This window comes from Dromiciops gliroides, chromosome 1, assembly GCF_019393635.1.
Source record: "Dromiciops gliroides isolate mDroGli1 chromosome 1, mDroGli1.pri, whole genome shotgun sequence".
In the NCBI taxonomy this organism is placed as follows: Eukaryota; Metazoa; Chordata; class Mammalia; order Microbiotheria; family Microbiotheriidae; genus Dromiciops; species Dromiciops gliroides.
Genome location: NC_057861.1, coordinates 543519054 through 543532540, shown reverse-complemented (window position 1 = coordinate 543532540; position 13487 = coordinate 543519054). Strand labels below are relative to the sequence as shown.

At 36.5% G+C, this 13487-nt stretch overlaps 1 protein-coding gene across 7 annotated transcripts in view; it reads left to right on the top strand.

The window, feature by feature from the left end:
• Positions 1 to 13487, top strand: part of METTL9 (methyltransferase like 9) — a 67671-nt gene that overhangs the window by 31667 nt on the left and 22517 nt on the right. For all 7 annotated transcript variants that reach the window (XM_043978171.1, XM_043978172.1, XM_043978167.1 and 4 more), the window contains one exon: positions 12936 to 13120. In XM_043978171.1, the coding sequence (XP_043834106.1) occupies positions 12936 to 13120 (185 nt within the window). The remainder of the gene's footprint in view (positions 1 to 12935; positions 13121 to 13487) is intronic.

Below are 13487 nucleotides of genomic sequence, written 5' to 3'. Positions count from 1 at the left end.
ACTAAAGTTATTTCTAGCTCTGAATCTGTGATCCTGTGAAGTTTAGTGCAATTTTATAGTAAGTACATCTAGATTGTCAAAATAAGACATATTAAAACTTCAAATCACTAAAAACATCTAAACACAGATACACAAGAAAGAAATCCTAAAGGTAGGAAATTTCTCTTCTGTCCATGACAGCATGTCTTTGAAAGTTTTTTGTTCTGAAAATCTAGTTTAGTTTTACTACAGTGTTGCCTGATAGACAGGGTTAAGGAAGAGATACCTATGAGGATTTCCTCCAAGTTTCTTTCTTTCTTTCTTTCTTTTTTTTTTTGGTGAGGCAATTGGGGTTAAGTGACTTGCCCAGGGTCACACAGCTAGTAAATGTCAAGTGTCTGAAGCCGGATCTGAACTCAGGTCCTCCTGAATCCCGTACTGGTGCTCTATCCACTGTGTCACCTAGCTGTCCCTCCTCCAAGTTTCAATGAAAAATAAGTCATAATGGGAAGAGTCAAGATGGCAGAGTGACAGGAAGCAACTGAGCTTAGCTTGCCATTGTTTCTTCTTCATAGTGATCTAGAACATGTACCAGTCTGAATTTTTAATGGGAAAACTAAGAAAAAATCACAGTGAATAATTTTTCCAGCCCAAGGCAGCTTATGGAAACAAAACAAAAGGTCTGTAAGAAATTGGGGACAGCATCTGGCCAGGAGCACCTACAGTGGTGGTGGCTGCTAGGAACATTCCAGAGCCCAGGGACACAAAGAGGACCGATGCAGGGTACCTCAGTATTGAGGACAGAAAGAGATCCCAGGGGAACCCTGAACTAGCACTGGATGCAGGAATGGGTGCTGAGAGCTCTTTTGCCTACCACTGGGTCACGAACCAGGGCAGAGCAATGCTATGGTAAGCAAGGGCCCTGTGTACTGAGCAAGAAACAAGTTCTAGAAGGAAATAGTAGGTATTTGGCTTTGATCCCAGGAGCAGAATGATGATTCAGTTCTAGCTTTTAGCCCAGCATCTAAGTCTTCAGTGGAATATCTGGGGCAAGAGTCCCAGACCAAAAGGGAGAGAGCAGTTCAGTCATTCCAAACCTGTAGAACCTGCTAGTGGGATAATAGTGAATGAGTCTACCAGCAGTCTACTGAAACTCAACCTTGCAAAAGCCAACAGACTGAAACCAACCTTAATTAGGAACTTGGAGAGCTCAAATCAGGACTGGAATGAACTTTGCCGTGAATACCCCTCCAACCACATTGGAGGTACTGAAAGCTACAGGTACCTAGACTGAGCCATGAAAGCCACAGAAGGATGTAAAAGGCTAAAACTTAGTCTATTCATCCCTCCCACCCTGTGAAGAATGAAGAGCCCAACATTAACAAAGTACAAAGTCAAGAAGTAGGCTGGAAGAATGAATGAACAAACCATAAAAAGAGCTACTGTGATGACGGGGAAGCTCAATACACAAACAGAAGGAAATAATGACTTGGAAATATCTATAAACAAAGCCTCAAAGCAAAATATGGTTTGGATAAAAGTCCAATAAGAATTCATAGAAGAGTTGAAGCAAGAGGTTTTTTTTTTGTTGTTGTTTTTTGTTTTTTGGTGAGGCAATTGGGGTTAAATGACTTGCTCAGGGTCACACAGCTAGTAAGTGTTAAGTGTCTGAGGCCAGATATGAACTCAGGTCCTTCTGACTCCAGGGCCAGTGCTCTATCCACTATGCCACCTAGCTGCCCCAAAGCAAGAGTTTTTAAAAACAGCTTAAAAAAATATTTAAAAAACCAAATGAGAGCTATGGAATAGAGATAGGCAAAGAAAATTGACAGCTTGGGGAAAAAAGTACAAAACCTTATTGAAGAAAATAACTCCTTGATAATTAGAACTGACCAAACAGAAACTAATGATTCCAGGAGATATCAAGAAATAATAAAAATAAAGCCAAAAGCCTGGGAGAAAAAAATAGAAGAAAATATGAAATAATCCATAGGGGCGAAAAACTTTAGAAAACAGATTGAGGAGAGATAATTTAAGAATCACTAGACTTCCTGAAAAACTATGGACAAAAAAAGAGCCTAGACATCATATTTCAAGAAATCCTAAATGAAAACTATCCAGCTATCTTAGAACCAGAAAGCAAAGTAGAAACTGAAAAGATGGACCTGTCACCTCCTGAAAGAAACCCCTACATGAAAACTTCCAGGAATACTATAGCCCCCAAATCCAGACCTTCCAGTACTAAGGAAAAGTACTGCAATTAGCCAGAAAAAAAGAATTCCAGTTTTGAGGAGCTGCAAACAGGATCACACAAGATTTAGCAGCCACCACCTTCAAGGAGCATATATGTTAGAATATGATATTTCAGAAAGCCAAGGATCTAGGCTTATGACGAAGAATAACCTACCCAGCAAAATTGAGTATAATTCTACAAGGGGAGAGGAGGGGAATGGATCTTTAATGAAATAGGGACTTTTAAGCATTCCTAAGGAAAAGACTAGAGTTGACAAGAAAATTTGTTATAGAAACACAGGAGTCCAGAGAAGCATAAAAAGGTAAGCATGAGTGAGAACTCAAGTTTGAACTGTATGAATTCTTAGATGGGGACATGATACATGTAACCCGTCAGAATTTTATCATTAAGGGTCTTAGAGCCTACTTAGCCTGGGTATGGGTCTGTTATGTTTGAATGATCTCAAAATAAGAATGGAGGGCAGCTAGGTGGCGCAGTGGATAGAGCACTGGCCCTGGATTCAGGAGGACCTGAGTTCAAATCCGGCCTCAAACACTTAACAATTACTAGCTGTGTGACCCTGGGCAAGTCACTTAACCCTAATTGCCTCACCAAAAAAAGAAGATGAAGAAGAAGAAAAATGGAAATATGAGGTAAAGGAATGAACTGGAAGAGGAAGGAAAGGAAAGGAAAAATGGGGGAAACTAAATCGGATGCATGAGGAAGAATTTATACAGAGGGGAGAATAGTGGAGGAGTGGGCAACTCTTAAAACTCACTCTCACTGAAATGGTTAAAGTAGGGAATACACATTCACACATAGGTGAGTATAGAGGAATAGAAGATCAACGGGTTAAGGAAAAGAGGGGGAATAAAAAGGTGGCAGTAGTCAGAAGCAAAACAGACTCTTAAAGAGGGGACAAGAAGGAAAATAGAGAAGCAAAATCATAAGAGAGTAGGATGGAGGGAAGTACTCAGTAATCATAACTGTGAATGTGAATGGAATGAACTCACTCATGAAATGGAAGAGTATAACAGAATGGATTAGAAACCAGAATTCAATAATATGTTGCTTATAAGATGCACACTTGAAATAGAACAATACACATAGAATTAAAATAAAGAACTGGTGTAGAATCTATTATGCTTTAGTTGAAGTAAAAGAATGTAGGAGTAGAAATCATGATCTCAGATAAAACAAAAGCAAAAATGAACCTAATTAAAAGATTAAAATTAAACAGAGAAACTTAATTTTGCTAAAAGGCACCATGGACAATGAATTAACATCAAACATATGCACCAAATGGAAGAGTATTTAATATTCTTTCTAAAAAATTTTTTATTTTTTAGTTCCTTATCCCTCCCTTTCCTTCCCCACTCCTTGAGAAGGCAAGCAATTTGATATCAATTATACTTGTCATCATTCAAAACATTTTCATATCCATGTTGCAAAACTAAATGCAAACCAAAAATAATAATAATAATAAAAAGTTTTTTTTAAAAGTATGCTTCAGTCTGCAGGCTCCATCAGTTCTTTCACTGGAAGCTGATTGTATTATTCATCTTAAGTACTTCAGAATTGTCTTGGATTGTTGTATTGCTGAGAATAGCTAAGTCATTCACAGTTGATCGTTGTACAGTATTACTGTTATTATGTATAATGTTCACATGGTGGTTCTGCTCATTTCCCTTTTCACAAGTTTCATGTAAGTCTTCCCAGTTTTTTCTGAAAGCATCATGCTCATCATTTCTTATAGCACAATAGTATTCCATTATAATCATATACCATTCCCCAGTTGATGGACATTCTCTCAATTTTAAATTCTTTTATATAATATCTAAATTCTTAAAGGAAACTTAAATGAGTTACAGGAGGAAATAGACCATAAAAGTATAATAGCAGAGAGCCTCAATTTATCACTCTCAGACCTAGATAGATCTAACTATAAAATAAATTTTTTAAAAGTTAAGGAGATGAATATAATTTTTAAAAAGTTAGAAATAAACAGACCTTTGTGGAGAATGCTGAATGAAAACAGAAAAGAATTTATTCTTAGCTGTGTGGCACAAAATTGACCATATATCAGGGCACAAAAACTTCATAAACAAATGTAGAAAAGCAGAAATATTAAATGCCTTTTAAAAAATAATTCAATAAAAATTAGACTCAATAAAGAACCTTTGAAGCAAAAATTAAAAATCAATGTAAAGCAAATAACAATCTTTTTTTTTTTTAGTGAGGCAATTGGGGTTAAGTGACTTGCCCAGGGTCACACAGCTAGTAAGTGTTAAGTGTCTGAGGCTGGATTTGAACTCAGGTCCTCCTGACTCCAGGGCCAGTGCTCTATCCACTGCGCCACCTAGCTGCCCCTAGCAAATAAAAATCTTAAGGAATGAATGGGTAAAAGAAAAAATAGAAATTATTAATAATTTCATTATCTCTCCTCCCTTTAGTTTCCCTTCCACTTGTATGTGATAAATTACCCAAACAAGTACAGAATGGATTGTAGGAAGCACACTTGAAATAGAACAATACAAATAGAATTAAAATAAAGAACTGGTGTAGAATCTATAATGCTTCAGCTGAAGTAAAAGAATGTAAGGGTGGCATAGAGAGAATCAATCTGACTCTTCTTCCTTCTCTTTAAAGCTTTGCGTGTGACTTCATGCCTGAATAGAGATTTCAGTGGCAGACAAAAATAACTTTAAATTAATCATTTAGATTTAGCTAGACTTTACATAGTGTTTTCTAAGCCACAATATAAAAGACATGTTAGTTTTGTTTTGGAGGAGTTTAAGTTTTTTGTATTTTGTTCTGATTTTTAACAAACCCCAACTACATATATAGAATTTCCTGTTGTTCAGTTATTTAGTTGTGTTCAACTCTTTTGTGACCCCATGAACCATACTGGCCATGGGGTTTTCTTGGCAAAGATACTATAGTGGGTTGCCATTTTCTTCTCCACTGGATTAAGGCAAGCAGAGGTTGATGGACTAGCTCAATGTCACACAGCTATTAAGTGTCTTGAGGCTAGGTTTGAACTCAGGTCTTCCTTCAAGCTCTCTATCCACTGAACCATCTAGTTGCCTCTAGAAATTTCTTATGTATATTAAAATTTTGACGAATCTGACAAATGTAACATTGATTACTTCAGTTTCAAACTGGGCTTTTCTGTGTTGTCTAGACTAGAAGTGCAGTGGCCACTCCCAAGTCTGACCCCACTGCTGACAAGTGCTGAAAGCTTTGGCCTCCATTTCAGACCTAGGCCAGTTTGCCTTTCTTTAGGCTGGCTCTGTGGCCCTCTCCCACCTCCCAACTTGGGGGGCTCACTATGTTGGTGCTAGACTTAGTGGAGACAACCTATCTCCTTTTACCCCTACTGTAGCTCAGAACTCTCAAGCTCTAGCATTCCATTGACCTCTGACTCAGCTTCTTCTTGCTATTCTTTTTTTTTTTTAAGTGGGGTAGTGAGGGTTAAGTGACTTGCCTAGGGTCACACAACTAGTAAGTGTCAAGTGTCTAAGGCCGGATTTGAACCCAGGTCCTCCTGAATCCAGGGTTGGTGCTTTATCCACTACGCCACCTAGCTGCCCCTTATTCTTTCAATAAGTTAGTATAAAATAAAAGCAGTATTTCACAATTAAGATGAATTTTGTAGCTTTTTATATAAAAGATTTTCAACTCATAAGAAGAATGCATATGTTTTTAGTCCCTACCACTCCTAATTTTTTTCTCCGCTCAAAAAACAAAGAATTTGTTAGGGGAAAATTTTCAGTTTACAATGTAAATTTTTTAGTTCTTTGAAGGTATTAGATAATCATTTTACTTCCAAATCTGGGACTTAAATAAATTGTTTTGTTGTTGGTTTTTATTTTTAATTTTTTTAATTTTTTAGTGAGGCAATTGGGGTTAAGTGACTTGCCCAAGGTCACACAGCTAGTAAGTGTTAAGTGTCTGAGGCCGGATTTGAACTCAGGTACTCCTGATTCCAGGGCCGGTGCTCTATCCACTGTGCCACCTAGCTGCCCCGTTGTTGTTTTTTAATAAGAGTTCTGGGTGGCATTTTATAATGATGAACAAAAGTTAGAAAATAGCAAAGTCATCATTTTGAATTGCAGCAAAACTAGATTAGCTTCTTCAAAAAGACTGAAATGTTTCTGATGTTTGAGGAAGGGAGATGAGAATTTGGTGGGAGTAAAACAGACTGACGAGGTAGATAAGAATGTACCAGAAAACCCTTATATAGAACTTGAACTTTTTTGATTTAAAAAAATATATATCTTATAAAAATTAATGATTTCATATAGATCTGGTTTCTTGTTATTGGTTTTGCTGTATTAAGTTTTTAAGAAATTTTAATTTTGGGGGCAGCTAGATGGCGCAGTGGTTAAAGCACCGGCCCTGAATTCAGGAGTACCTGAGTTCAAATCTGGCCTCAGACACTTGACACTTACTAGCTGTGTGACCCTGGGCAAGTCACTTAAGCCCCATTGCCTGCAAAACAAACAAACAAAAATAATTAAAAAAAAAGAAATTTTAATTTTTAATATGTTTGACTAGAAAGGTTATCAAGGAGAACTGAAATTGACTTAATTATCATTTTATTTAAAATTTATAAATCTCATTGCACACAATAAGGGGGGTTTTCAAGAAATTCCAAGACAGCAAATATATATATTTTTAAATTAAAGAATTTTTAGGACTATAAACTTGTTGATTGGTGGGGAGGGGAAGGGCTAATAATCACAAGCTTAAACTATAAATGTTTTAAAATTTTAATATTTCATTATTGAGAAATAGTATCTTCTCTTCCTCTAGTGTGTTTGTCTTCCTAGTTATGCTTTATTTCAATTGATACCAGAATTAGTTTATATTCTTTTGAGTGTGACCCATCTGGGTAGTGGTGACAAGTATTCTGTATTCTGGCATGTTGAGCCAGAAGGGTTGTGGATGTCAGGTGGGGGATTCATATTCCCAGGAGATAATCTGAAGAGTAGATTGTTCACACATAGCTAATTGAGAACTGTGTGTAATGGTTGACAGCAGACCGTGTACATCTTCTGGAGAAATGTGGGAGTTATTGGGGCAGGATGTCATTTTAGACGTCTGATTTCATCCATGTATAAAACTCCCTAATGGGGGAGCCATCCTAATACAGATTAGCAACTAAAAGAAGCAACTGAAATACTTTTAATCCTACTATTTTAAATCCTACTAATGCAGATTAGCAACTGAAATAATTTAAATCCAATAAGGGTATGGGATTGGCATCTCTTTTAAAAAAAATTTTTTTTATAAAAGTATTTTATTTTTTCTAGTTACATGTAAAGATAGTTTTCAATATTTGTTTATATAAGATTTCTAATTTCAAATTTTTCTCCCTCCCCTCCCTGCCCCCTCCTCTAGATGCAGGTAATCAGATATAGGTTATATATATATAATAACATTAAACATATTTCTCCGTTAGTCATATTATAAGAGAAGAATCAGAGCAATAAGGAAAAACCTCAAAATAGAAAAACAGCAGCCCCCAAAACAAAGAATTGACATCTTTTTAAACTAAAAAAGATAAAACTGTGGTTAAGCAGAATCAGTTTCTAAGATGAATAATCTTTTCTCCCCTATAACGAAAAGATTATATAGAACCTAAGTATAGATATTCAACCATTTTCACTCATCGTGATCAGACTCTTTTGGGGGGGCGGGCAGGGCAATGAGGGTTAAATGACTTGCCCAGGGTCACATAGCTATTAAGTGTCAAGTGTCTGAGGCTGGATTTGAACTCAGGTCCTCCTGCATCCAGGGCCGGTGCTTTATCCACTGTGCCACCTAGCTGTCCATGATCAGACATTTATTAAAAGGGTGTTTGCCCTGTTTCCTTATGTGCAGAGGTATGGTTCACTGGTCTGAATAACAAGACTGGCTTCGGGGGTGGGGGGTGCGGCAGCTAGTTGGCACAGTGGATAAAGCACCGACCTTGGATTCAGGAGGACCTGAGTTCAAATCTGGCCTCAAACACTTGACACTTACTAGCTGTCTAACCCTGGGCAAGTCACTTAACCCTCATTGCCTTGCACCAAAAAAAAAAAAAAAAAAAGGACTTGCTTCTGGGTTGTAATTTCCTTTCTGCCACTGTTTTCAGGGTGACCTTGCACAAATCACTTTTCCCATTTCCTAAAAAGAGAAGAGCTAATATGTTTTAATAGACTGCCTGTATAGATGTTTTGTTTTGGGTGCAGAGAGAAGGTTGAAGTTTAATACGTTTGGCTCTACCGTTGTGATTGACCCAACAGATAAAAATCTTAACATAGGTTAGTTTTAAACAAGATGATGTTGGATTTATGAATATAGGTCTCATATTATTTCACTAGTGATCTAATTTTTATGATGTGTATATTTTTCATTTTTCCAAAATACCATCCTGAGAGTTTTCTATTTTCAAGTGCATTCTGAGATAAAATATTAAAAACTGTTCTAAGTTAAGATAGATATGGATAGTATTTGTCAGGTGCTGTATTGCACATAAACCTAGGATTTTGTTTTTACCAAAAATATTCTGGTTTTACATTTTTAAATGTAATCAAGTCCTTTTGTCCATTAGTCCTAGGTTTTTCATTTTTATTATAAATAGGCACTTGATGAAACCAATAAAAATAGTCTATAAAATTGAATGAAGTATGCAACAGTTTGACAGTGTTCCTTGTCTCAATCTAATTATAACAAATGTAACATCCATATGTGACAAAATTATCCTTAAGTCTTAGTTGGTACCACTTATTTCAAGCAAATTTGAAATTGAAATTCCAGCACAACTACATAATCAGTTGGATTTTTTACTTTATAGGATTATGGAATGTTAGAGCTGAAAGGGACTTTAGAGGTCATGAGGTTCAATCCCCTAATTTTACAGATGAGGAAACTAAGACCCAAGAAGGAAAATGACTTAATAAATGGTTTGAAAGACTAAACAAATGCTTTTTTTTTACCTTAAAAAAGGACCTTTTGGGGCAGCTGGGTGGCGCAGTGGATAGAGCACTGGCCCTAGATTCAGGAGGACCCGAGTTCAAATCCAGCCTTAGACACTTGACACTTACTAGCTGTGTGACCCTGGGCAAGTCACTTAACCCCAATTGCCTCACTTTAAAAAAAAAAAAAGGACCTTTTATTATTATGAACTTGAAAAAAATGAACATTTCTCCATAGGAAAATGAATGGGAAAAGAGTGCTGCACATGAAATTGGGAATACCCACTACCTGAAGCTTCATTTTTTTTTTTAAAGGGTCATTTCAAATTTTATATAACTTCAGTCCTGTTCTAGTCATCTGTGTTCTCTTCTAAACTTACTTTTGTGTTCCTCTGTTTTTTTGTTGTTTTTTTTTAGTGAGGCAATTGGGGTTAAGTGACTTGCCCAGGGTCACACAGCTAGTAAGTGTTAAGTGTCTGAGGCCAGATTTGAACTCAGGTACTCCTGATTCAAGGGCTGGTGCTCTATCCACTGTGCCACCTAGCTGCCCCATCCTTTGTGTTCTTTAAAAATTATTTAAATGAAATTTCAAAATCGAAATGGAAAAATAAGATAAAAATGAATGATTTAGGTTTTTTTTCCTTTCCTGAAAATTTTACAAAATATCAGTGGTTAAAGATACTTATAAGAAATAAATTTGTTTAGCATCTGAAAGACTTATTCACTGAAGATGCTTTTTCATGTGGTTATCTTGACTTGTTTTCACTCATGATGTGTTTCATGTACTGTTGTCATATGTACAATGAAACAAGAGTAAGTAATTTTATGGAATAACCTGAATGATATTAGTAACTAAGAACCTTGTGATGTCTAAAAATCTAATGTGTAGTTGCCTTAAATTAGAAGCTCATAGCACCAGTCTTTGGGGCATTAAGCATTTATTAAAGTATTTAGAAGTTAGCAAAAGAGAGAAGAACACTTATAGTTCAGAAGGAAACCTAGCTACCATGGTGACTCCACCAGGACCTCCAACCAAAAGGAAGAAGGATCCCCTGTACTCTCTGAGCGGAAGCTCCTTGCGGGCCCACCCAGGCATGGTCCCCACACACAGCTCCAAGCTAATTGGCTGGTAGCATTGATTGACATGACTCACAGGCAGTTCTATGAATAGATGTAATTTCTGGGTGCTGGTCACATGCTTTCTCCTCAGGGGGGCGTTGCCCTGGTTCTCACAATGTCTTTGTCAGCAGGGGATGACACCCTGATTCTCACACCCTGCCTTGTGCTTCATGAAGAAACATAGTTTCCTTACGTGCAGCAATACCATTACAGATACTTATGACTAACAAAGTAAAAGGAATGAAAAGAGAGAAAAAGAAATTGAACAACACATTAACAAAGGGTAAAGGGGGCTCTCCCCTTTTAGCAGGTAGACATTACAAACAGAGAAAAACTAAACGGGGCACTCCCCTTTAGTAAGTGGACATTATAAACAGTGTATACAGTGGGGAAAAGGAAAACAGGAAAATGTCCATTTAAGTCTTTGGAAGTCTTTTCTCAGATGATTCTTGGGATGTCTTCTGGGTGTAGTTGTGGAAAGTCTTTCAGGTGTGGATGCTGATGATTAAGGCTAGCAAGTCTCAGCTGTACAGCTGTAGAGTTTTGGGTGTGATTGTAAAGTCCCTGAGGTGTTTCAGATATGGGTAATCAGCTGGGAAATTTTCCTACGAAATTGAGCTTAACACAACTTTAAATAGCTTTGCCAATAACCAAATCAAACAATGGGAGTTCTCAGAAACATGTCTAAGGAAATTCATAATCTTTTAGAGATTTTACAATTATTGTCCAGTTGTTACACCTGAAACATATAATAAAAACAAAAATTAAAACATTCTCTAAAACAATATTACTACACTCCCCCTGTGGAGAAATTGAGAAGACAATTGTGATGTTAATTTAGAAAATAATTTTTATCTTTGTTTCATCACATTTTGTATCATCTGCCTAATTATCCTCATGCCATTATGAGAAATTAAAGGATCTAATATAATTGGTAGCAGATGTCAAGGCCAAATCCAATATTGTATTCATCATGACACCTGAGATAATTATGGGGGTTACCATAAAAGAACAGAGAGGAAACTGAGTCAGGACTCAAGGTATTCCAACTTGGACACTGCCTTTCAAAATATTTCCATATTTCTGGTAAGGACTGGTGTATGAAACAAGAACAGATAACATGGGCATCTCTAGCATCTCATGGGTTTAGTCTAGCATATTGCCTGGCATGCTTACACAGTCTGTCATAGAATCTATTAGGTCTTTCATTAGGTTCCTGAACTGTATAAATTTTTGCCAGTTAGCAGTCTTTCTAGCACAGGATTCCATTGCCTTCAACAATGTTTCTCTTGCTTCCTTCAACATTTCAAAACGTTCTGGGATATTGGGGTCCCAGTCAGGGTTTTCTAAAGGCCATCCAATAGCAACTTTTCCTGATGTTTCTAAGGAGTTCGCTGCAGCTATTATATCAGCTCTTTCCCCTGGGAATAATATCGTTTCCATGAGATCAGTGACATGATTCCAAGTGGGCTGATATCCTCTGAAAAATGCCCCAAACTGGCTGATAACTGCTGTGGTATCCTCATCAAATTTTCGTTTCCATAAACTTAAATCTTTGGGGCCTTACTACAATATCCTTTTTATCATGGGTGGGGATCTCTTGAAGGGAAAGAATTTTTGTCTTCTCTGTCTCTTCTACAGGTGAATTTCCTCTTTTTTTCTTTTTTATTTCCTTGGTTGGTGTTTCAGCCTGAGAGACAGGCTTGCATTCAAGCTTGGGCTTGGATTCCCTGTCTTTTGCCCCCTTTTCAGTCAGTTCCTTATTTGCTATGTTCCAGAGGTTCCAATAAGTTAAATCTTTGGGGGAATCAAAGTGCAGGATCATTTGTCAAGTTTTCAATGTTAAGTAGTCTTTCTCAGCAGGGGGGTGGTACCCTGATTCTCGCAGCCTCTATTACAAAAATTCCTTTTTGTTGTTTGAAATGTGTTACCAAATACTGGAGATGTGTTTAACTTTATTTATTGAAGAATGAGAGTGTATTAACCCTGTCCTTCACTCACTAGTCATTAAGATACCCTACACTTTGTCTTTCTCTATGATGACTTTTAGATATATATAAAACAGCATCTCTCTTCAGGGAGCAAAGATTTACTTAATGGGTTATAAGCTATAAATGGAAATCTTAGTCTCACGTCTATATTGCCCTTCTTATAGAGAGGGTCTTGGAAATAGGACACATGCATACATGATGTCTTTTGTTCTAATAAATGTTTTTATAAATAGATCTCATTGCTTTAAATATTATGTAAGTGATGTTCAGATTGTGTGATGCATTTGTTTCATAACCATTTTATAACTTTTTTATTATATACATAATAATTATAAACCATAGACATATTATTTATGCTTTATAGGTTTTTAGTTACTTTGCATATCTTGATATAGGCCTTAATTTCTTCTGTTGCCAGAAAACAATAAAATTATGTAATAGAAGAAACACTCTATTCCTTGTTACCCATGGCTTATTGATCTTATTACTGTAAATAGCAGTTATAAACAAAGGTCTCAAATATTTTGGACCTGCCTTGTTTTAAAGGAAAAAATAAGATTAGATTAAAATGGGATTTTAGCTATTTTAAAATATTTATTTAATGAGTTTGTGTTGTTTATTATTTCTGGGTGTTTGTTTTTTTTCCAGAGTGCTTGGCATAAACGAATGGCAGAACACAGGGTTCCAGTATGATGTTATCAGCTGCTTGAATCTACTTGATCGTTGTGATCAGCCACTGACTTTATTAAAAGATATTAGAAGTGTACTGGAGCCAACTAGGGGCAGGGTCATCCTTGCATTGGTTCTGCCTTTTCATCCATATGTGGAAAATGGTAAGCATGTTCTGACTGAAGTGCTCGAAATGTTGGGATTTTAACTCTTGATGTTCTATTTTCAGTAAGCAGTGAGTATTGTATTGTTTAAGTGGTCAGTCATTTATTCTTTATGTTATTTTTATTGATATTTTTGTTTTTGTATTACCTTAATTTCCCAATGTATCCCTTCTCCCTCACTTGTTCCAAAAAATTATTCCTAGAAGAAAAGGTTAAAAAAGAAAGGAAGAGTTGGGCATCACCAGCTAACCATGCTATCAGCTATGTCTGATTGTATAGCTAATATTTCACATTGTTTTCCCTACCTCTGCAAAGAGGGGAGGAAGGTGAGTAGGCAGGGATTTAAAACATTTTTTATTGATCCATG